The sequence below is a fragment of the Rhinolophus ferrumequinum genome, chromosome 7 (genome assembly GCF_004115265.2).
Source record: "Rhinolophus ferrumequinum isolate MPI-CBG mRhiFer1 chromosome 7, mRhiFer1_v1.p, whole genome shotgun sequence".
Taxonomy (NCBI): Eukaryota; Metazoa; Chordata; class Mammalia; order Chiroptera; family Rhinolophidae; genus Rhinolophus; species Rhinolophus ferrumequinum.
In genome coordinates, this window is record NC_046290.1 from 75,890,931 (window position 1) to 75,917,292 (window position 26,362).

Below are 26,362 nucleotides of genomic sequence, written 5' to 3' on the forward strand. Positions count from 1 at the left end.
TATATATCTATGCAGGAGAAAATTATACAGATCTTAAAATGGTGCTACACAGAAACATTTAAACACTTATCAGAACATATTCATGATATATTCTAAAATAAGAAAAGTAGGTTGTAAAACATTGCTATATAATGTTTGCAGAAAACATATACAAATGACTAGACGGCTACCTAATATAGTTTAGTACTAGGAGAATGGAACTGAATATGAAATTACTTTTTTTCTTTTTACAAGGGAAGGTTATAAGTTTCCTAAATTGTGTAAAGCAAGCATATATTTATAAAATAATAAAAGCATAACATGTGCTGCATTTTTAGAAGATCCACCTGATGCTGAGAGGCTGTCCTCGAGAAGCGGGGGTGTGCAGTATCCACACACTGTTCCCCTACCAAAGAGGGAACGCGTTTTAATAGGACACAAGGGGGTGGGGTGGGAGGAAGGAGCTGGACGTGAGGGCTCAGTCCAGTCCCAGACTGTTCTGTGAAAACTGCATTTGGCTGCATCTGCATAAGCCATGAGAAAAACCAAACAAAACCAAAAACCCTTGTCCTTAAATTAAAAGCTTCCAGAATTTGAGCTGCCAAAGAGAGCCTCCCCTCTACACACACATACAAAAAGTGTTACAGAGGCAGATATTTTTATGAGTATAGGAGAAGAAAAAGAGCAACCTGAGCAGGTTTGTATAAAAAGCATGTGTGATGATTCCTGCATCTCAAGTGGAATAAATTGTTAATTTGAAGCAAGGAATGTTTTTGATATTCTCAGTTGCTCTCAGAATAATTTCATGAGGCATGGCAATTCAGAAATTGCACAGGATTTGAAAGTTTGCGTATTGATTATACTCTGCTGGACTTGATCCAAATGGGATTTAAGACTGCTCATATACAAAGGTAAATACAAAAGATCAAGATAAAGATAGTAAATATTAAGGCTAAAATTTTTGTCCTAAGCCAATGCTTCTGATGTAATCTTGGCCAAATTACCTTTATAAATCTCAGTTTCCTCATCAGACAAATGGGGATAATGATAATACTTATGTGGCAAGGTAATTTATTGCAAAATTAAATCATGTCTTATTTTTGCCATTGTAGAACCATCAGAAAGAATTTAATTTCCTCTCAGCCCAGTGACAGGAGGGGACCTACAATCAGATTTAATTTCACTTTAGAAATAGTAAGTCAAGTGACATTCTCACAGCCAGCAGTGGTGAAGCAAACTCATTTACTTCATCGGCTTGGCATGATGGTAAAATGAAACAAAGGATGTCATAATGCTATGTCAACTGTCATGCGATGTTCAGATGATAATTATTATTATTAAAAATTCCATTTACTTCACACAATACTATAGCAAAAAGACCCAGGATACCTGAGCTCTCATCCCAGCCCCACCTCTATCTAGTTGCTGGGACCATGTCTCCCTCATCTGAAAAATGGGAACATACCCTTTGCCCTGCCCTACCCAACAGGGTTATGGTGAGGCTCAAATGAAGTAATACACGTGAAAAGTCTGTGGAGAGTGTTCTATAAGCAAGCCACAACCAAAGGCAGTAATATCGTTTTACAGTAAAATTCTGTGAGCTCTGAGCATTGAACATGGATTAAAACTGATGGATTAGGTGCTTTTATCAAAGAAGTAGTCTGCATTAAAAACAAGAAGTCTACATAACCCAAATGTCTATCAACAGTAGAATGGATAAAGAAACTGTCATGCAGCAGAATATTCACAGCAAGAAAAATGAATGCACTTTAATATACACTACACATAATATGGATAGAAAGAAGACAAAAGAACACATACTATGAGTCATGCATATAATGTTAAAAAGACAAAATAAATTAGCTTGTTCAGGGAAGGCTACATAAGTAGTAAAATTATAAAGAAAAATAAGAAAAAAATTATCACAAAGTCAGAAGGGGGTTTTCTCTGGTTGGCAAAAGAGTAGACAGTGAAGATGTGAGCAGACAAACAAAAGGGACTTCTTAGCTTGCAGGCTATGTTAAATTGTGTCTGTGCGTGTGTGCACGTATATATATTTATTATATATATGTATACACATATACATTTATATGTGATGGGCATTTGTATGTACATTTTATACGTTTTTCTATATGTATATTACAGTTCACGATAAAAGTCCAACAATAACAAAACACCAACTGAATTCTACATAAATTATGTCAACAATGCTCCTTTTTTAAAAAAAAAGACTTCCTAAGAGTTTGTTTCAATTCTGATCTCAGATACATCCAACTTAAGAAATCACTTACTCAGTTGAGATTTTGTTTAGTCTCTTCTAAACGGAAGTATAGTCATTAAGCAGGTTACGGTGATTCAAGTTGACTACTTGCCTACTTATGAATAAGTTCTGACTGCTTAGACATTTTCACCGTCAAATCAAAAATTCTAGCATTAACAATAAAAAAAATACAATTGGGCCATAGTCACCACCTGAGCATATCCTATACTACCCGCCTAACAGGAAACACAAGTTTAGACCGATGACTTACCAGCAGACTGTGTTTGTGCCATTCTCTTAGGATAAGTCTTGCTTCGACTTCTTGCCACATTCTGATCTGGCCGGGGAAGTTGAATAGAAAGATCTCGACTCATTTGCAATGCTGTCCTGCCACTTGAAAAATGCAACATTTTGATTACCACAGGTAAAACCACACAGCTACCAAATTAAACAACAGCTTATTCAGAATATCTGCAAAGTATGGAGAGAAGAAAAAAACACACTCACACAGTCTGTAAGCATATATGGGTTTTCAATCGATTTTCACTGCAACATCAACCAAGGAAATATTAAATTCTAATTGGAAGGATTTAAGTTAGACAGGAGGAATATCTCTTAGGAGAAGAAACAGGGGAAAGGGGCTTATTAGAGGCGGAGTCAGGTTTAGATTTAAGCAGAATTATGGGCTAAAAATAGAGGATGCTGATTGACTTCCAACTCTACAGCTAAATAATAAAGAAATGATGGCGGGCTGAAAATACACGGGCAACAAAATTACATGGGTCAAAACGTGGGTCAACAAGCCCCACGTTACGCCTGCATAGCAAGTTGTAATGCATCCCCTCCAGGACCATCAACCCTTTCGTATCCCCCCCTCACCGGTGCCAGATCAAGTGCCCAGGATGATTTAAAGCAGGCCTAAAACCCCATGCACAGTGCTGCTTCTCTAGCCTGTGAGGATCCAAGAGGGTTAGCTTTCTCTGGGGTGGACTCATCTTCTCAAGGAACTGTGTCATTTCATTTGCGGGACTTCAGTGAACGATCACCCCACTGAAAACATATTCCACAGCTGCTGAATTTAAGCCAGAGAATGATCCTGGCTTTCACCTCAATATTTTAGGCAAATTTTTCACCTAAACATCATTTAGGCACAAGAAGAAATGCATTTCTATTTGTCCCATAGATGGGAAGACAAAGAGCCTTTTAATGACCCCAAATCCTATTCCTCCTACATTTACAGAATAAATATTGGTGACTCTCCTCCAAAAGAGATTAAATGAGAGTTATAAAGCAAAATTTACCTCCTACATGCTTCTGTGACAATTCCCCCTCCTCCCTACTCCATCCGTCTTTATTAGAAATTTTTTTTTTAAATGCTTGAAACAGTCATACAACGTGGATTTGTATAAAACAGTCATACAAGTCAGGCTAATCGGGATCACCACTTGATATGAGCTACCGTGAATTAAGATGTCAAGTCAAATCTATAGTGTACTTCATGTTTAACAGATCATGAGAACTGGGGGAGGGGAGAGGAGCAAACTGTGACAGGGTTTCTTTCACTTGAAATTTAACTACGTGGTAGTTTTAAAGTTAATACATAAGGTAACATGAATAGCAACATCTCTCTCCTGAAAAGCTAAAAGAAAAGAAAAAAATCTATAGAGAGAGCAAAATTCCATTATTATAAATGGTTTGGAGTATGAAGATAAGACTTACAACAGACTTTCTCTGTTATAATACTTGGGTATTGTATACTTCGCTGCATAGAGAGAAAAAAATTGTCCTAAAAATAGAACCCATTCTGTGGACCACTGAGGCATTTTATAATGAGATTTTACTTTATTATTCAATTTTTCCTCATGGGTTTGCTCTCAGAAATAAAGGAGAAATGACAAAATCATGTCAGAAAATTAATAAAATGATGGTCCAGAAACATAAACTGATCGGCCACAGGCTGTATGGGACCCGGGACGAGAATAAGCTTTCGGGCCTCCAGCTGGTCTGTACAGCACAGCCTGGATGTGCGGGAGAAGGAACAGAACACTCACTTTGAAGTTGCAAGCCCGGTCTAAAAAACATAGCTTTGTTATGACTGTAACAGATTATAATCAACAGATTATTTTTGAAACTCCTGGAGCCTTATTTTCATCATTTATAATATATTTCTACTTGTTCTTACTATTTTCTAGCAGGAATTCTCTTGTACAGTATTCTTACTATTTCCCTGTAGCGTCAAGTATTTGATTACTAGAGAGATTTATAGTGCCTGGTGGCTCTCCAAAGTGACCGCACAGCAATTTATTCCCATGATCACCCACTTCCCTCCCTCCCCACACTCTGGCACACATACTCCTATTCTTTGCCGACTGGCACTGTCAGTAGCTCTTCAGCCCTAAAGTGAGGGCACAATCGGCAATCAATGGCGTAGAGAGAAGGGAACACGAGTGGAAATGCCTGGGTTCAAATCCCAGCTTTGCCAGTTACTCATTAAAGGTCTTTAGTTCAATTACTTTTGTGGGGCTCAAGTTTCTCATCTGTATAAATGAGGATATGATATTTCCTTTGGCAGGTCACTGAGCAGATTAAATAAAGTAACACATGTGAAAGCACCTGACACAAGGAAGGTTGTCATGAGAACTTGTTCTCCCTTCCACGCTTTAAGAAACGTGGAAAGTGTGTGTGACTTAAGTCCTACAAGAAGGTTATCTGGGTTTCCAGGGGCAGGGGTTCTCAGGCCTAATTCTCATTTCTGGAGTATAAATTCTACACAACTCATTCATTCATCAAAACCAGGAGTCCCCTACAAACTTAACGAGTAAAGGCAAGGTTAATTTTTAAAAGGCTTGGAAAAAGAGGTATCAGTGTATAACAAAATATTTAATCAAAGATTTGACCAATCTCTATTTCAGATTACTGATCTCTGATAATAAAACAATAATAACAAAAGGATAAGATTGTTAGATTTCAGCTCAGTCTTTCTCCAGAAATTTAATTTAGAATTTTGGAAAGGATTGGCTGACATTTATCACTACAAATGTCTAATTTTTCCCTTCTCAAGTAATGACGAGGTTTTGTAAAAGATGCTGGAATCCCCTCGGAATTCTGCAAGCCCAAAGATGCAGGAAAGAGAGGAAAGACTAGATAGAACTGTCTTCCTACATCACATACATCTGTACACACACACCACTACAAACACATACACAATTGTACACACAAATACAGACACACCCCCATTCAAACACCGCAGCCAGTTGTTATGCTGTTCTTTATACCCCATCCTCTAAAAGCCTGCAGGGTCAAGGAGGGGCCCTCTGTGTTTCCAGGGCTCTGCTTTCATTCCACCAGATCTACAGAATGTCTCAAGAAAGGAACAGGTCGACGATGTTTGTTACAGGCTGGTTATTTTTCCTCTTCTGACAATTTACAGTCCATGTGCTGGCGACCACCCAGCTATCTGAGACCCACCCCTGACTAAGCCTAGCTCTGGGCAGTGGGATGAAACGTGTTTCTTCTAGAGATGGCATCACGTTAGTGTTTCCTACACACAGACATGGAGATGGAGGTTTCATTAGACTAACGAGGCAGTTAATACCAGCAATGAAATTAGAACAGATTTAGCAGAGCTCCCAATTCTGCAAAGGTTACCTTTAATTACTTTCTTGGAAGAAATGATATTTAATATGCAAAATCCAATAACTTTCTAATAATAATTCCCAGGAGCCACAACATTTGCATTTCAATAAATTTGAGAAATCAGGTATGAGTAAAAGTGTAGAAACCAACCACAACATATGTTAAACAGCATAATTACAATTTTAATAGTAGGAACAGTAAGACAGATACCTTTTCACTAGCTCCATTTCAGTGAAAAAGAGATGGATTTACACTTTCTCTCTATCACTCTTGACATGTTTTATGGCCCAAATGAGAGAAGAGCACAAATAGTGACTATTGACTCTTCTTCGCAATATAAAAGTAAATACTCTTTCCCTAAATTTCTGATAATTGTATCACTGTCTAGGGGAGAACCTTGACAACCCGAAGGTTACATTTTTAGATATCAATGAATACCTTCATACCAATATCAAGAACATTTGTAATACAATAACATCTAAGTTTTATTTAAGTCATCAAATGAGCAAATATCTGCATAATATAAAGATTAATATACTGAACATTAATATTAGTCACTCTGATTATCTCTGCTTTCCAACTGAAGACAAAAAAAGTGGGTTATAAAGAAGAGGAATTAAAGTCCGGCATACCATTGTCCTGCAAGCATTTGACCGGACTTTATTCCTAAGTCTCTTAGGTAAGCATCTCATTCAGTGATGTCTCCAGGGAAACTGACAGAACAGTGTCCCACCCCCTTAGGTGGCATTTCTGCAGCCTGCTTGGGTCTTACAGGACGGGGGACCTGCTTCACTGGCTGAATGACACTGTTCTGAAGACAGAGGTGGTCAGATCTGAAACTTTTTATCTTTACCGACCCAATTCCATGCCCTGCAATCACAGGCTCTCCACTTAACAGAAACAAAACAAATTCTTTTTCAAAACATGGAAGGCTCCTATTTTTAATGCTGGCATTAGAAAAAGACACAAGCACCTGCCTGGCTGCCTAAGGGATCAGGCACAGCCTGCAACATGCCAATAGTGTGCCTAACGGTTAAACGCACAGGCTCTGTAGTTAAAGACTGCCAGGCTGTCGACCCCACTTTACTGCTTCCTAGCTGGGTTACCTTGAGAAATGACTTGGCCTCTTTGAGCCTTAGTTTCCTCACACAGTAATGTGAGGACAATATTAAGAAAACTGTGATGATTAAATGAAGCAACAAATGGAAAACATTTAGCACAATACACTTCGTAAATGCTGGATAAAGTTTAGATACACTTGCTAGCGTTACTACATGTAGTTTTTATGCTGCAGAAAACATGGTTTGAGCCATAATATAAAGTATACCTGTGTTACAGTAGGGATCAACTGAATGTTATAGAATGCCAATCAGCTAGTATTCAAAATATCTGTTTTGTTTCATAATCAGAACATGATTAGAAATAAGTGATATTTGCATCAAACTAAATTTCTAAGATAGTAAGCTCTACTACATTCTAAAAGTGCCATGTTACTGTAGCGAATATAGACATGAAGTATAATTAAACTTGGATAATAATTTTTGTCAAAAACGTTTTAATAAACTATGATGCTCATGAAAATCATTGACACTGTGGAAAAATAAGAAGAAAATTAAATCACAAACTGTACTGTGCATGTATGCGGACAGCTGAATTAAATATTTTTTTATTTACACAGTTTTCCCCCAAGGAAAAAATGCCATTTACCTATACCGGTGCTTGTAACTCATGGATCCAAACTTGCTGAGTTTTCTTGACAATGAATTTGATTCATTTTCTGGCAGTCTAATTCATTTTTAAAAGAAAATTAGATAAGGACTCATAAATACAGATTCTTATGCAACACTTGAGCAAACGCTAGTTAGAAAATACAATAGCACAACACTGTTTTAACAGCTTGTCAAAATATTTCATCTAGTCTACCTATTGGCAGAAAATAATCAGTTATTTTCAGCTAATATTTGAAACACAACCACACTCTAGACTTTTATATATGTATAATATCAAAGTACTCCTCCTTTCTGGAGACTGTTATATACATCATTGCCCTTGGCAGCTTTAGATGTGAGTCACCTTACTTTCTCTCCTGAAATCATACTGGGAACTTTGTCACTATGTTGATTTACTCATGTCAAGGTTCCCATGGCATTTAACCCTATCTAACGTGTTGGCTCACTCTTCTTTGTACAGTATTCTCTAGTTTTTCCCATTTCAGGGCACCTTCACCAGACCCTTCCCTGGGGAACCCCTTGGCCCAGCCCCATGGACCTGGAGGCAATGTGTCAGGTTTTCGGGGCCACATCCGTCTCCTAATATAAACTCTATAAAGTACATTGGTCATTTTACAAGAATGTTTCTCCAACATCTTGGAAAAACTCTTCCACGCAAATCAAACAGGTAGAAGAGAAAGAATTAACCTAGTTTAAAATTTAAAAACACCAAAAGATACAGCTTAACGTACCACCTGATAACATTTAGTTTTACCTTTATACCGTAGGATGTGAAACAAAGTGTCCCCACAATCCAATGATCAATTCTCTACCCTCCTCTTGACCTACTAGGAGCACAGCAGCAAGGCAGCTGCCAGCTGCCTACTCACCAAGACATTTTCCTCCCTCATTTCCATTTTCCCACACGTCCTCCTGGTTACTCCTTGTCATAGTACATGGCTGGCTCTTCCTGTCCTTGAAATGCTGGGAGGGTCCCACAGCTCTGTCCTTGGCTTTCTGCTTCTCCCTCTTCACTTTTTCCATAGGGACCTCGTCCCATCGCCCTTGACTTAAATATTCAACCTTGGTCTTTCCAGTGAGCTTTGTATGCCCAACTGCCTACCCATGTCTCCACTTACATGGCTAACAGGCATTTTAAATTTAGTAAGTCCACAGCAGAACACTTAATTTCCACCAATACTTGTAGACAGAACAGAATTCTTATTATAAAGACAAATACAATTTTCATTTATTGGAACAATGAACAAAACTTTCACATTCACATACCTAAAAAATGTATGATGTTCTACGCTACACTTCCAAAGATGCTTGCAAGCAGTTTTACTTCGAGCTTCAAAAAAGAATGAGGTTTCATTGCACTGAGAAAGAAAAAGAGAGAACATGAATTATTGACCATAACGTTTTTCAGATGACAGCCATCCTCTAAGTACCAAAAATTCAAGTAAACCGACAAATTATGAACGCATAACACAAAGATTATCTTTATAGCTATTTTTAGAAGTTTGCCTTAACACTTTCAGTTAATTAAAATAACAAAATATAAGCTTCATGTAAATGTTAGTGCCGGCACCTCGTCCCGCATCACCCCATGGCCATAGATAAACAGGGTGATGGCACTGAAGGACCAAAAACTCTTCGGTCATAAATGGGCACCAAAACAGGAGAAACACTGACTGTATGCAAATCAACTCCCCAGAAAAAAGGAGATGCCTATAAATCCAGTTCTTAACTGTATTGCTTTCAGGGATGTCCAGGCTACACTTAAACTGATGTCTTATCTCAAGAGGCTCCGTCGGGGGCATGATCAGCACAGCAGTGTAATCTGGGCAAATTAAACAATGTCTGATTCTGACTTTCTCCACTCTGCGTCAATTTATTGGGTGAATTAAATTCAATGACATGACAGATGTCAATTGTCACATAATAGGTATACAATAAATTTTAACTATTATTTTAATCCAGTGGTTACTTAAGTATCTATATTTAATACGTAAGAAACAAAGGCAGTATTAGGGGTAATTCTAACTGTGCAGGAAAAGATATTATTTATTGTTTTTTGTGACCAAATATTTAATCAAGCAAAATACAACATAAGTACTAAAATAATAAACCATAAGCTCTGTGAAGTTGTATGTTTGCTAATTTAGTTTCAAAGAAAAACCAAGCTCATATCTCAAATTCAGAAATGCCCCCTGGAATGAAGTTTCTGTGGATTCATAAACACAAATTGTCAATGGAGGGGAATAATTAAAATGACCCCCCCCACCCCGCACTCTGCTACTTTTAACAAGGACAGAACATTTATATGTATGAAATCTCTCCTAAGTCCATCTGGAATGAGGCTGCACAATTTAGAAATTTATTTGTAAAAATGAAAGGGTGTGTTAAAAACAGAGCGAATATATGCATGTTACAGCAAGACAACCTGTAATTCCAAAATCTTGTGAGGTAGAGGAAGAACGTAGGACAATTCCCAGATTTCTGGCTTGGGTGCTGCTAAATATTAAAATACAGCAAGTGGGAAAAAAATGAGGATTGGGATGGCGAGGGAATGAACGATAAACCCAGGCTATTTTGATTTTGAGGTGCCCATGGAATTGAGAACTAACATGCCTAGTGGGCCAGTAAACAGAGCTAAGGAATGAGATCGTATCTGCTGACACAGAGAATTTCCCTCTTGAGTGTAAAAGAGATTGCTCAGGGAGAGTGCACAGAGTGGACAGAAGTGGAATCACAGTAGAGATGCTCGTGCGAAGGTGGAGAGAGAGAGGTCAAACGGACCAGGAGGCTGGGAGGAGAGTGCAAGTCTCAAGTCACCCAGAAAGGTCAAACAGGGTTTCAAAGGAGGTCACCGCATTTCACGGTAAGAAATCTTCAGGAACTTTCATGAAAGGGCTAGGGATGACAAAACTAGAGCTGAGGAAGCAAAGTCAATGAATTCAGAAAGTGTTTTCCTGGGAAGTAAGAGAAACTGGGGGGCGGGGTGGGAAAGGGTGTTCCACGGAAATCACAGAAGCTCCTTGGGGGGCAGGGTGGGAAACCAAGCATCCTGTCAGGAGAAGGGAATGCTTAGAGGGAAATTTGTTTTCTTTTACTTTTCTTTGTTAATTGTATGGTGTACACACACACACACACACACACACACGGTACAAACACCAGAGGTTACCAGAGTGGATACACAATGATAACGATATCTCCCTCCCACCACTGCTGATTCCCCTCCGCGGAGACAACTACCATTAAGAGCTCATTATATAACAGGTGGGTGTTTTTAAGGTCACTGGATTATCCAAAAACATAATGCACAGGTCATGTATTTCAAAATAATTTTTCTTTTGATTGCACTGTTATCAGGACAAATGGACTAAGGCAAAGCTGCCCTCCCCTCCCCCCACCACCTTCCTCTGGACATTCACCCCCATGTCCCTGTGCCGCTCAGCAACCTGCAGCACCAGTGTGGCAGGACCTACTGGGCCTCCCCAGTGACAAGAAATGCTGAGTGGTGGTGACTGCTCCGTAACACAGGCACTTTCACATTTCAGCGGGAGCGCTCACGAATAAGGTCGAGTTTACATACTTAAATCAAATTTTCAAAGAGTTATTTAATTACATATAATCCAGATTTCCAAAAGTAGAAGAGAAACAGAAAAGCATTCAATCTTAAAAATAAAATAAATCTCCTCAAATTTTCCATGGACTGATTTTCGCTTTATTTTCCACAAAATGTTGGCATACTTTCGCTTTTCAAATACAGACCTGGTCGCAGGATAGCTACTGTTTAACATATTTTTTAAACTATCATCACTTCGTGAAAGGAAAAAAGGTATTTAAGATCCAGTCAGAATTGGATTTTCTCAAGTTTCCTTTGGTACAAATATATTAAAGGGACAAAAGAGCTTCCTTCGCACAGGCCCCCTAATTACTTCTGCCATGTGCCAAGGACAAGTATAAACTCATCCTGCATATATACAGGGCTTTACCCACGCTGCCTGTTGCTCCATCTGCTTGTTAGCAGGATGATCCAAATATTAAAAGGAGGGTTAACATAACTGAAAATGGAGTCGGGGATTCTGAATAAATCGTGTGTGTTTTTGCCACTTACAGGACTGCTGGCATGAATTTAACAGATGTGGTATTTCAAACGTCTTTCTTTCTACCACTCTCCTACCTACTAAACTTTTTCCAAAAAGACATGGATAATAGCATCTTTCCATTCGCTCAAAGATGAGGAGCTAAGTTCATTCCAACCTAGTGCGCAGATACTTTATCCCAGCATCCAATGCTTGCTTTTGGCAAAGTTACTCAAACATCTTCATAGCTTTTGTCATTTCATGCCAGAAGCAAAGCTATGATCTGAATCTATTTCTTTGTATTTTGTAACCTGATCAAGCTTAAACCACCTGTAACACAGATATTACTTCGGGGCTTCACTGCACTGTGGATCTCTAGGTAAACTTGGCTCCAACCCCCAATTCCATCATGTATTAAGAATTCCAGACCTGTATCATATCGATGACATGTCAATCTAACTCTTCGTCAGTCTTCTCAGTCTCTTTTTTCCCAGTTTTGCTGTCTGTTTCTTTGCAAACTTGATGAAAGACATTTACTTTAGGCTGGCTTCTCCTAAGTGTACTGAGATTCCTGACAGGGCACGGAGGGGCTCACACTTAAAGTTGCAAAGTGACTTACTATCCCTGGGTCCACTCAAGCTTCCATGCCTCTCCCAAGCCTGCCCCGCCTTGCCACTCACAGCCCCTCTGGCCAGTTCCGTTTCTGTGTTGGAAACCAGTCAGGACTGGACAGTCTGCGTTCCCCAGTCTCCCTAAATTATGAGGATGGACATCTTCACAATCCTACGGTTACACAATTTGTCCCACTTCCAAGGTCATTAGAAGTAACCTAAGGTACACCGCATAGGTCAAATATTTAAGAGGAAAATAGATTAGTATTTGACTATAGTAAGATGTAACAGTTATAAACACTGGAAAAGCCTTCGGCAGAGGTTGCCTATCAATGATGTACAGAGACAGAGGACAGATCAAAAGAGTGAGATTATAAGTCTAAAGTATTGGGGGATTTTGTCGTTTTTAACATTCAGTCTCTACAAGATGTGTGTGTACTTGGCAATTGTTAACTTACTTTAGGCACTAGGGGGAAAATACCAAAACCATCAGGGCTGATAGCAAATAACTGAAATAACTTAATTACTAATAATGTAAAGGAAGGCAAGTGTTGGAAGTATAAAAATGTATTCTTCAACTGAAAACAGACACCAAAGAGATATCACAAAATTTTAACTGTTTTAAGAAATTTTATCTTTAAAAATGGTGAGGTTGACATGACTGCATTTTTAAAAATTGAACTATGTTTGTATATGTACGAGAGTAGGCACAACGCTTATTTTAATGACTTTCCCCGTATTTCCTATTGCTTTCTCTACTAGGCATCCTGATTTCAAACCCAGATAAAGAATTCAAAGTGAGACCTGCAATAAAAAAAAACTACCAATCTTGTTATTATATGAATGGAAAGTTAGAAGGGAATTATAAAACACTGAGTAAAATATTATCTTATTTTTTTCAAACTTTTTCTTTACATCCTGCTCCCTAAAGAGTATTTCCTACAACATTAGTGTTCTGTGATATTGGCGAAAAAAAAGAGTTCTATGGTGAGTAAGTTTGGGCAACACTGGGTTAAGTACTCAGATCCATTTTTTTTTTAAATTAAAGTTAGTGGGTGACACTAGTTAGTAACATTATATAAGTTTCAGGTGTACAATTCTATAATACATCATGTGTACATCAGATTGTGTGCTCACCACCCAAAGTCAAGTCTCCTTCCATCACCATATATTTGACCTCTTTACGCTCTCATCCTCTCCCCAGCCCCATTTCCCTCTGATAATCACCATTTTCTTGTCTGTGTCTATGAGTTCGTTGGTTTGTTTTGTTTGTCTGTTTGCTGCTTCCTGTTTTATATCCCACAAATGAGTGGAATCATGGTTCTTGCCCTTTTCCATCTGCTTTATTTCACTTAGCATGATACTCTCAAGATCCATCCCCGTTGTCACAAATGGCAGCGTTTCATCCTTTCTTATTACTGAATACCCAGATCTTTTAATGTGCTGAAGTATAGTGTGAATCTCCAAGATCTGGTAAGGTAGTTGGTGTTTCCCTGATTTATATGAACAAAGAACTTTCTTTCAAGGAAGCATTTTTTAAGTACTCTAGTTTAAAAAAAATATTACACTGCACATAAACACCCCAACTCTCTCTCTCATTCTCTCTCTCTCTCTCTCTCTCTCTCTCTCTCTCTCTCTCTCTCTCACAAACACACACACACACACACACACGTTATTTTTTTAATTCTTTTTGAAAGGCATGTAATATGGTTTGAATTAAAAATCACTGTGCATTTCAGCAGAGCACTTGGAGAATAAAATTAATTTCCATTGCTGCATATATGTTATAGTTTACAGTAAAAGAACAAAAACAGCAAAAATATTCCAGTACTCTTGCCAGCCATGTGGGTCATATTCCAAAATATATACTAAATGTGAAAAACCTTTTTACCTCTTTTACAGATAAAAAAAATTGAATGCTTGATGAATAATTATATATAACTGCTTCTAGTTCAGAAAAACATATTATAGAGTTGGAAAGGATGTGTTAGATTATGTTGCTTCTCCTCTTTTTCCTTTTCCTCCCAAAATTCAAAAAAAGAAAATACGAGCCAAAACAGAGAATATCTGTATCATTTTTGAAAACTATTATATTGAGCTTATTCGGTTACCTATTTGAAAAAATTCACAGACAGAAACCCAGAATTCCAGGTGGTTTGCTTTTGTTATTGCTGTTTTTACTGTTTTCTTCATCTGCTCTTTACAGAAATTACAGCATTTACTAGTATGTCAACATTTCTCTATTATACTTGCAGATTTAAGTTTTTTAATAATAATCTTTATTCCCAGTCTTATAAAGGTAAAAAATTTTCATAACAAATGTTATTTAAGCTTGCTAAAATGAAGGCATATCTAGTAAGTTCTACTAACACTGTTAAATTTTTTAAAAATATATAGCAGAATTTAAAAATTCCTTCCAAACAAATAGCCTATGTGTTTTAATTATGGAGAAAGTTAAAAACCATATCAGTAAGTTAAACAAAGGTAAGTCTGTGAGCCTGGGAGACCTGGGCTCTCCTCCCTGCCTTAGTCCAAGCTACTCAGCAGCCAAGACTGGTCAACAACAAGGCGCTCCCTGAGTCCTTTTCTGTGTAAAACTTCAGTAGCTCTAAGTAGCATGAGGTCGAGACAGTTCTGATTCAGACTTGTACTGGTTGCCTAGTACATATCCAACGTTGGACGAGGTGCTTTCAATCTCACAACAACGCTAAAAGACAGGTACACTCATCCTCACTTCATAGATAAGGAAAGGTAGCTTAAATGTTGTTCAGATTATACAAAGTTAGATAAGTGACAGAGCTGGACTTAAATCATGCTATTTGACCACCAGGCCAGCAGTCCATCACTGAACCTAAGAGACTCCAAACCAAACTGTCGTGTGGCATCAGGATCCAAATAGTACTAGCAACTCCATTATTAGGATTATCTGGGGGAAAATATTACATCTGGGATGCTCGTACATTATAGGTGGAAATGCAAACTGCCACAAAAACTTTGGGTGGAGAGAATATGCCAATAACTAACAATGTCCTGACTCTTTGACCATGCATTCCCACGCCTAGGAATTTACCCCAAAGATACCCCTCCAACAACATAGAAATAGGTTGATCAAAGGAAAATTTATAACTGGAAACTACCTAAATGTCCCAGCGGAAGAGATTGGTTGACTAAACTATGGTACATACACTCAAAGGAGTACTGCTATGCAGCTGTACAAAGAATAAGAAGTGGGATTTCCAGGAGGCATTACTAAGTGAAAAAAAAGCAAAGTGCACATGCATATGTAGTATGCTAGCTTTGAGGTGAGAATGCTACCTTTTAAGCAAGAAAGAAGGAAAAAATTTAAATTTGCTTTACTGTACAAATAGAAACACAGGGAGGATAAACCGTAAAACGCTGAAGATGGTTACCTACAAGGAAGGGGTGGGGGACAGCACTGAAGGAATATGGGAGTCAGTGATACTTCTCTAAGGGTGCCTTTTTGTATAGTTTTACTTTTGGAAGCATGTTAATCTTCTGCATCTTCTGAAAATAAAATCAAATAAATAAGGATATGAATGGGGGACCTATAATTGAAAGCAAACTGAAACAAGTAAACATAAGTAGATCTTAAATGAATACCATAACCACAGTAATAGGGAAGGTGGGAAGGACGCCAACACAAGTACATTTTGAACATGGTATTTGACTATTTATGCCCTCAGCCTTGGCAAAATGGTACATGTGAATGAAACTGGAAGCAACTGTCAGTTTAGTGGTTTGGCCAAAGCAATTCTGAAATTATTTGAGATGTATTTTAGAACTGAGCAAATGAGTAAATGTGTTTCTGTTGTTGGGAGCCAAAGTTCTCATGGACAAAGAAAGGACATGCAAATATGAAATGAGGGGAGGTAGGAAAGAACCCCATGGGGAAGGGAGGAAATTAGAGGTATGGTATGAACTCGTGATTTCTGAAACGTGTATAAGCATTTTTATACGTGCAGGTATCTATGTACTTATATTTGCATGCATGTGAATATGTATGCATATAGTCCCTAGTTTTGTCCACTGAAAGGGCCAAGAAAAAAAGTCACGCCAGTAACAATGACCACACCTCACACCCAGATCTTGACCCCTCCCCACTAAAAGGAACCAGGGCTCTTTGCAGAAATGGCTGGTAACAGGGTGGGTGCAGGGTGGGTACATGATGCACTTGAAACACCACATTATACCAAAATGGAAGAAAGTGACCAAAAAAAAGATAGGGGCAGGTCAAAAGGGCACAGAAGCCATATTAAAAGGACTCACACTGACCAAATAGTTAAGTACAGTAATATAGTATAAACCACTGAAAAAAAAGAGGAATTGATAAGTCAATAACTGATAGATAAATAGAAGAGAGAGGTGTGGCTCTTGCTTACCGTGGAATGCTATGGGCTGACTGAGAATGTGGAAGGAGTGGGAGAGCTAGAAAATCAGCATTTTGCAAGCATCATTGTAAAAGATTGGATTAGGCAAGAAGTCTCAATGAATGCTAGTCATACAGGGAAACTTTGAAGGGGAGTAGGATATTTGCATTGAATTAAAGTATCTCCCCACAGATTACCTAGTTGCACAGGAGAAGAAAAAAAAGCCCAACAGTAATGATACAGTGGAAAACTGGGCAACATTATATATAACTAGGTGATCAAACTTAACTGACGCAAGTCGCCATGCATCTCCAGATGTGATAACCCAGAGACGGACAAAACTTCACCTATGCAGCTTTCTGGCTGAGAACACAGAGCCTCAGTCTAATCACAAGGAAACAACAGACATATATGAAATGAGTAGCTTTCTATTTTTAAAAAGTGGAGCAGAACCATATTCTTCAAACACGTCAATGTCATAAAGAACAAAAATGCTACGAAAAGGTTCCGTATTAAAGGAGGCTAATTAGATTTTATCCTGGAGGGGAAAATGCTATAAAGGACATTATTAGGTCAACCAACAAAATTGGAATATAGAGAGTAGATGAGAGAAGTATTATATCAACGTAAATGCATTAAGTTGATAACTGTACTGTGGTTACATCAGAGAACATCCTTATTCTTAGGAGATACACACTGAAGTATTTAGAAATATATGACAAGTGAAACTTACTCTCAAATCTTTCAGAAAAGAATCGTGTGTGTGTGTGTGTGTGTGTGTGTGTGTGTGTGTGTAGAGAGAGAGAGAACAAATGAAAAAGGAAATGAAATGTTAACGGTAAGTGACTGTGAGTCAGAACAGGTGACTGTGTTTTTTATAATATTTTCATTTTTGCAACTTTTTGTAAATTTGCAATTATTTTCCAATAAAAGTATTTTGAAAAATCTATAGTTCCCTTTGCAACGTGAAAGGAGCCCTGCTTATGTAAGTGAGCCCTGTCGGGCTTGCCGAGGCACAGTGACAACTCCTGGCCATCCCCACTTCCCGTGTACTCTTCTCCAAGCAGGCCCGAGTGTTCAGCCAAGTGGGTCTAATTACTCACAGCCACCGCTGCCAGGAACCTTTTGGTTCTACATCCTGTCACACTGGGTAAGTTTAGCTGAGGTTAGTTTCATGATGCATTATATATAAAAGTAATCACAGCATCATTTTTTCTTTTTTTTTATGGATTCAACAAATGTGCTTAGTACATGCCAACGGCTGGGCCTACTGCTGGGGACTGCACTCTCTCCCTGGTGATGAAACCAAGAAATGTGGGTATGATCCAAAATTCTTCCCTATTTTTCATAAAAACATTCAATCTGCTACTAATCAGAAGCGGTTTTACCTCCAAATTCCTCCCCAACCTGCCCACTTCCTCTCCATCCTGTGGTGACTCCCCTCTCATCCTCTCCCCTGGATCAGTCTACAGCCTCCTAACTTACCTGCCTCTATTCTCACCTCCATGGTCCCCCCTGCAGCCAGTGCTTTTGCTGAAATGCAAATCTGATCACAGCGGGTGAAACCCAGGGCTTGATGCAGCACTCAGTTTCCCCACCAGTCCTAAAGTCCATCAGCCAGTGTCAAGACCAACCTACAGGTAAGAAAGGCTCTCTCCCGAGAAAGCTAAGACTGAACCGGCACCATCTCACTTCCCTTAGGCCTTCTACCCCCATCACCGGGGTGGACGGGCAGACAGAAAACCATCCCTCACTCCCTTCTGACGTTCACAGCCTCTCCGCCTTCATCTGCCGTGAATCCACTGCATCCAATCTCATTATGCTCCCTGTCTATGTCAGTCACCCCCAAGTAATGCTCAGCACATCCCCAGCCTGTCCCCTTCTCTCACTGCAAACAACTCCTGGAAGCCTTCCTCGTGCCCTCTGTAATTCATGGCGTATCATCAGCAAAATCCCCTAGCTCCTCAGTCTGTTCTCTTACCGGGCCTTCCCCTTTTGTGCCAGTAGAAACCCGGCCCTCCCCTGAGGACACGGTCCCGACTGCAGTCCTCTCAAGGGGTGGCTGTGCTTTGTCCCTACTTATCCTCCTATCACTGGGCCTGAAAGTAGGGGAGAATCCCCCTTGTTCCCCAATGCCACTTTCAGACCATTCTCTTCCTTCCCCTAAAACTTCCAGCTTTGAATCTCACCAGATTATATCACCTGCCATCTGTCTTGGCTGTCACCTTTACAGTCATCTCCCTCACCTGTCACCGCTATGGCAGCCACTGTCACTCTCTCCACTACCACTGTTGTGTTCATTATTAGAACTTTCAATATATAAATGATCCCTCCGCCAACCAGACATCTCTGTTCCCTGAGCTTCTCTTCTCCCACGATGCTGTCTCCCTCCATCTGCCCTCGAGCACTCCCACGCTCAGAACTCTAGAGCAGGGTTTCTCAGCTTCAGCACTATTGACATTTGTAGGGGACCGTCCTGTGCTAATTTATTACAACATATTACAAAATGTTTACCCAGCATATTCTCTAGATGCCAGTAGCATCCCTGTCCCACCCAGCACTGGGACAACTGCAAATCCTTTTCTACACGTTGCCAACTATCCCAGGAGTGGGGCAGCACCTGGGAGGTAACTGCCCCAGCTGAGAACCACTGCCCTAGTTCTTTCCATTGACAATAACCGAAGCCCTTCCATAGTCTCAAGGCCTCGCACCTCGTTTTCTCACCACCACCCTCTCTCTCCAGTTCAGTCTCTCCTGTACTCCACCCCGAACAATCTTTCAACACCACTAGGACCTCCACCCACAGACCTGGCCATCCTCTCACTGTCCCTGCTCACCTCCCTGTCTGGTTTCAATTCCATGGTCAATTACTGTGGCTGCTCCCCTGACTCACTTGCCTTCCTAGCTCTTTGTCCTACTCTCTTGACAAAACCCACGCTCTACTTGCTTCGTGCCTGCCCCCGTGCTAATGAATGTGGCTGGAGGAAAGCACACTATGAGTGGGCCTACTTTAAATTCCTGACTCTCTGCACCACCGAGCTATCATATAATATCATCATACCACATGTCCCTTTCCGTTTTCTCTCCCAAATTGCTATTTCATAATTCCTCTTCCTTCAGGCCCTCAACACGTCCTCCACCACCTCAGTCTCAGCTGATGACCGTGCTACCTACTTGTCTCACAGTAAAAAGCAGACCGATTATAAGAGAACTACCCGGGTACCCTAATCTACATTCCTCCTACGCTCCGTCTTCCTGCCTACTAACCACAGATGAATGTTCTGGCTGCACTATCAGATCAATCCCTCCATTTATACATAGGATGTCATCCTTGATCACCTACTCCAGGAATATTACTCCAGCAATTCTCTCTCTCTCTCCCTGACCTCATCAAGTTTTCACCATGTATTGGATCACTCTCATCAGAGTATAAATGTGCTACTATTTCTTCCAACTTTGAAAATAAAACAAACAGAAAAAGCATCTCCCCGTGACCTACTTCCCTTGCCAGCTGTCTTCCTATTTGATCTGCTTCATGCGAAAATTCCTCAAAAGAGTTGTCTACATGCACCATCTCTAATTCCACTATTACCTGTTTTGTTTTTTTTCTTACTTAACATGCATCAATGTCAGTATTCATCTCCTATAAATGGACTTCTAGGTTAATATTATTTATTTATTTATTAATTTGTATTTATTTTACTTTCACATAAGTGCTGCAATGAACATACCTGTCTCTTGTGATTTTCTGGGGTACCCAGACCTAAGAGTGGAACTGCTGGGTTACAAAGCACTCTTCAAACCACTAAACCTAGTTTTATCAATGACTTCCTACATTTCCTAAATTCCGTGGTCGATTCTCAGTCCTTATCTTACCTGACATATCAGCCTCATTTGACACTTACTTAATGCATGATTTTTACCTGGCATAGTTGAGGACACTTAGCGTTCTTTCTACCTCCTTGATCGGTCCAGTCTGCCTCCTTTGGGGGTTCTTCCACTTCTCTTATCTATGCTCATTCTCCTAGCGATCTCACGTAGTCTGAAGGTCTTTTAATATCACAGTCTCACATAATCTTTTAATACCAGGATATGTCAGTCATTCTCAAATTTGAATATTCTGCCAGATTTGGGTCCCAAACTCTAGACTCACACAGCCCACTTATGAAATGTCTCCATTTAGATGTCTGACAGACATCTCAGACTTAATGTATTAAAAATGGGATTCCCCATCTTTTCGCCTACTCTAATCACAGCCTTCCCCACCTCACTTGATGGCAGCTCCATTCTTCCTGCGTTTCCAGCCAAACACCTTTACGTCACCAGGAGTCCTGTATCTCATAGCTCCCCACATTCGTGAAACCAAACAGCTAAATCCAACAGCTTCTCAGCACTTGGAAGGTTACTACCCTGGTCCAGGCCACTATCATCTCTCACCTGGATTTTTGAAATAAGCATTAGTTGTTGAATAAGTGAACAAGCAACAATCTTTGCTCTCGAGGCATTCAGTGAGAATCAACCATTTGATAACAGACTTCAAAACATTTAAACCTGTGGTAATAAACACATACTCTTAACACCAAGAGCTAATACATAAGAGAGAACAATAGTGGTGTTTTAATTAAAATCATAAACCAATCAAGAATGCCTTATATATTGCTAGAGCACTTAACACTCATCTAGAAGTTCTGACCAACACTATAAAATATAAAACATAAATAACAGAAATGAGGGAATACATTATTTTTATTTGCGAGTGATATATACGTAGAGAAATTTATGAGAATCAAATTAAGAACTCTTAACTAGAACACAAGAATTCGGCAACATGGCCAGATTTGAGATACATACAAAATTCCATAGCTTTCACTTCTACCAGCAAAAACCAGTTATAAGATATAACAGGAGAAAAAAAATGATCCACAATATTAAGAAACAAAAGGAAAACACACAAAAATAAAAGTAAAACATTATCAAATATGGTGGGCACATAATGAATCAATATAATAAAAAAAGAAATGCTTATAACACAATATTAATTATAAAAACCTGTGTACAAAACCACATGGAGATGATGTACATACATGTATATATGCATTTGTTATATATTCACTGTAATAGGGCAAAATCTGAAAGAGATTGTACCAAAATAATAATCATTATCTCTGAATTTTACATTAAGAGGCAATTTTTATTTTCTTCTTTAAATTTCTTCTTTATAGAAAATTCCCAGATTTTCTACAATCATTATATAAGATTTTTCACTAAAAGTTTTAATTTTCTGTCTATGGCCACACCACCCTGAATGCGTCTGATCGCATCTGATTTTCTGTGAGGTATTATTTAAACCACAGTACCTATTTTGAAGCTTAAATAATACGTAAAAGTATTTATGATAATTAGCTTCTGAATCTGTCAGAGACATAAATTTTTACAAAACCAGTATTTAGTTGCAGACAACTATTTGTTGCCCTCTCAAAAATGAATCACTGAACTCTTTAGGGTTATATCTGACAAAGATGAGATTGTTATTTGTGGATGTACAGAAAAACATGAATAGATAAACAGTACATGTTAATATGTTCCCAGTATTTATTGATATGCTAATGTGTTATGTTGGACACACTGAACATTAAAAAGTGGAATTGGATAGTGTTAGTGGAATAGTGTGCCACCAGGACAATGTTTTATCTGTAGGACTTCACTGTTCTTTTGGGAACTGAATCTGAATTTAGCCCTAACAGCCCTGAACATACCACGTTAAATCTCTCTGACCAGACCAGCCAACCAGAAAACCAGCAGAATAAGCATTTCAGCCATTTTTCAAGCTGACTGTGATTATTGTTCCAGGTGATAGGTTTCAGGGGGCTTTTGTATATTATCTATGATTACAGTTAGGCCTTCACAATAATCGACTTAATTCCACCATTATGGAAATCACTGTCTCACAGAGAGAAGAAAGACTCCACAAAGCAGGAATGCTCAAGAAACAAACTGCTTTGGTTAAATTAATGTGCTATTTAATTTTTTTTTTATATTCCTTTGACTCCAGCCTGAGTTGTGTGACCTGCTTTGCCACTTTACTATTACTGACATAAGGCTCAAGGACCCAGGAGACTCGGTGCCTAAGCCCGCGCCCAAACATCCATTTCTTCTCAGTGCTGCAGAAGGAACTCCCACTGAGCTGAGTGTGTAAGAAACCAGGTCATACCATGGAGACCGCCATTAAAAAAAAAACACATGATAATGTCAATTTTTTTGTTTTCACCTATTTGTGAAGAAATCTAAGAAGTTGAAAATTCAAATTGGCTGGGACTTTACCAAATATTTATCTCGAAGTAGTACGAGACATTTTAACATAACAACATAACAGTAATCCACTAAAGGACCTCACTCACAAAAATAACTTAGATGTAAGGGGAAAATGACTTTGAATAATAGCAGTACCTCCACTATGGTATCATTTCATTACCATATTCTTATTAAAAACTTGAAACGTTGTTTTCAATGTGTTAGATAAACCTTATGCCTTGCAATATTAAGTCATCCAAAATCAGTGGCAGGATCGGGAGAAAACTGTATAACCATTCTATGTAATGAGTTATTCTACTTTTTGGGTGATTTTAATTTAATCTTATAGTAGCACATATTTTAAGCTTGATGTGTCCAAGTACGTATTGGGAAAAAACTGGATTTCCTTCAAACTAGACTTTTAAGAACTACACTGAGGTTTTGGACTATCATTCCCTTAGAAATCTGGAATTTCTCCCTCATTACAAGTTCAAACTCATTTCAAAATTCAGTTTTAATTTTATCAATAAATGGCAGCATGTCACACAGTTCAGGGAGGGAGCACTGCATTTTTTTCTAGAAGAAGAAACCTAGTCGTATCAGGTTTGGGGACCTGACAGTACATAATCTCGGTAGATCAGTTTATTGATCATTTGACGGATATTTACTGAGTACCTGCAACATGTGAGCCACCGGGCCAGATGCCACATTCCAGATGTAACCGCAGCCACACTGCTCCTGTGCTTCCACTTGTGGATGCGTAAGTACAGACCCATTTGCCTCTTTTTTTACAAAAAAATATCTCATCCATTCAATGCCATTCACTTGAAGTTTTGTTCTACATAAAGTTAGTCAGGATCAAAAAGAGAGAAGGGTGGATTCTGCCACATCCTATTGTCACTCATTTATCCTATAAATATGGATGACAGTCATCGTACTTGAAGGGACTACTATTTTCACAGGTAGCTTAAAAGGAAGCTTTCACATCCTTGCCTTCTTCTGCCCAGTTTCCTAAAAGCTACCTGTCAAGGCATGAACGCACCTCCAGGCCTGACAAATACTGTGCCCCTTCCCCAAACAATCCTGGAGGACACTGCCAAGTTACAGAGCGAAGGTCAGCATTTTTGTACTCTTGCCTTATACTCTCCCTTGAAAGCGGCCAGAGTTTCCCGTCTGGTTTATCTATCACACCCAAGTAAGGAAATAGCACAAGTGTGACTCCCTACATGTTTAAATTTGCTTTGGAACAAAATGAAGACACTTTTTATTCTGTGTGCAAGCTGCATACAGATTGGATGAATCCTGCTGGTTGTAGGATGAATCCTACATTCACATTCAGTACTAATGAGCACATTACACCAATAACAAACAACAGTCTCCTCCTATTGTCTCCTCTGCCCTACAAAGGTTTATTTCCTTTTGCTAAAACTGTAATGACATTTCTCCATTATCAACTCATTCATTTCTACTCACTTCCCTGTCCCTTCCTTGAGAAGAAGTTGTGTGCAAGTGTTGATTCATCGAGTTCTGGGTGGTTGCCACTGACGAAAACATAGAAGTTGTACTTCACAATGTCTTTTTAGTTATCAGTGAAAGGACAAGACTGCCCCCTTCTCAGTTAAACTAAGTGCTAAACAACAACTTACATCTTTCCCCAGTACTCTGAGTTCAAATTGTGTCTCCTTGAAGTGAACCTTTGTAATCCGAGGCCTGAAAAAAAAAAACAAAGCAGATGGTGGTTGGTGGTGGTGCTGTTTTTAAGAATTAACCTTTCAGAAATTCAGAGAAGTATCCAGTGGAAAAAGACTGCTTCATCCTGGCCCTTTACAAACTGCTGCAGTCATTGTAGAGTCCCCTCTGCTTTGGACACCTTCCTAAACAGAACTCCGTTCTCCTTCTCCTGTGCTTCTCCAGTAGACGCAGACAAGCTTGGAACCCCCAAGACCCTGGCAGTGCTTCTTTCCCAGACACAGGGTAGTGCCACAGGACTCTCCGTCTCTCTCAGATCCTTCCCCATTTAGAATTAGAACTCAGAGTAGCCCTGAGCCCACAACCCACCAGCACATACTGGAACGGGTCGGAAATCCTACTACACACAGCTTCCATGGACAAGAGTCCAGAATCATAGTCCCTGAAATCTACAGAGAAAATATTTTCTGACATGCACTTGGAAAATCCTTATACTCAGTTTCACTCATATTTATCAACTACTGGAAATGCACCTGTTTTCTTTTCCCAATCTTTTCACTGACACACAAGTCCCAAAAGCCCAATATGTACAGCGTATAACTTGAATACCTACGCTGCCCTCAATGTATACTTACCAGAAATACTTCCCCACTTGTTTTTTATTCTTGTAGACAACAACACCAACTGGAGTTAATCCTAAGAAATACTCAGATTTGTTTTCTCCCTGCAAAAGCAAACATACGCCTATAACTATGAATTAATTCACATAAATGCTCTTGGTCAAACTGTAATTGGCCATACAAACATAATTTGTAGCATTCATATTGGATCCAGTTTTTGAAAGACATGAGCTTAGAAAGCCAGCTATGCAATGATGGGAGCTAACTTGCTGCCCATCTTTTTTCAGAGTTTTTAAGAAAATTTTCTTAGTACAGTCATACTTGTAACTTGTTTATTGAAAAAACCTGGACTGCCAGTCAGGCAAGTGATCTACTCATCCCATGTTCCTCCTACAGTGGTGTTCAACCCTCACTGCATGTTAACTGGAATCACCCATGAGACTTAAAATGCTAATGGCTGGGTGCTACCAAAACCAGTTAAATCAGAATCTGGATGGAAGACGCTCAGGTATCAAAAACCCCTAAATGCTCCAGGTCATTCTCCTGCACAGCCAAGGATTGAGACCTTCTACCAAGGGTCCCTTCCAAGGGTTCATCTTGATCTTCTTACTCTCTGGTGTGGACAATCATGAGACCTGGCTCATCACCACCATCCTCAGAAAGTTCAGGCAGCCATCTGCAGGCATACAATTGGATTTTCTCAGGTCTCTATCCTGCTCCTTCCTACTTCCATTTGTGATTTTAAGACTGCTCAAGATTTTAAATATATAGTCTCTTCTGGTAAAGACTGGAGATCCTGAACTTCCAGAGGAAGTTAAATAAGATAAATAAGAAAAAGATAAATCTCAATTAAGAAAAATGGGATTTTGTAATGAAGAAGTTACAGAGTGGGTACCAAGGACATGCACAGAACTGCATGTTTATGTTCATTTTATTTCTACTCTAAGGTCAAGCAACAGACTGCAAAGTCATATTCCCAAAGAACATAAGACAACTAATAAGTTTTGGAAGAATTCCAGCTGTTGCCCACTTTCAGTTCTAAAAATTCAATCTTAAAGGAATGTATGGACGATTCAAATGAATCTAGT

General features: G+C 39.1%; 1 protein-coding gene across 1 annotated transcript in view; it reads right to left on the bottom strand.

Annotated features, from left to right (window-relative positions):
- EPB41L4A (erythrocyte membrane protein band 4.1 like 4A) overlaps positions 1-26,362 on the bottom strand; it is a 225,689-nt gene that overhangs the window by 67,754 nt on the left and 131,573 nt on the right. The window contains exons 8-12 of the mRNA XM_033111228.1: positions 25,290-25,378; positions 24,612-24,675; positions 8,872-8,963; positions 7,583-7,660; positions 2,511-2,632 (exon numbers count right to left, since the gene is read on the bottom strand). Of these exons, the coding sequence (XP_032967119.1) occupies positions 2,511-2,632; positions 7,583-7,660; positions 8,872-8,963; positions 24,612-24,675; positions 25,290-25,378 (445 nt within the window). The remainder of the gene's footprint in view (positions 1-2,510; positions 2,633-7,582; positions 7,661-8,871; positions 8,964-24,611; positions 24,676-25,289; positions 25,379-26,362) is intronic.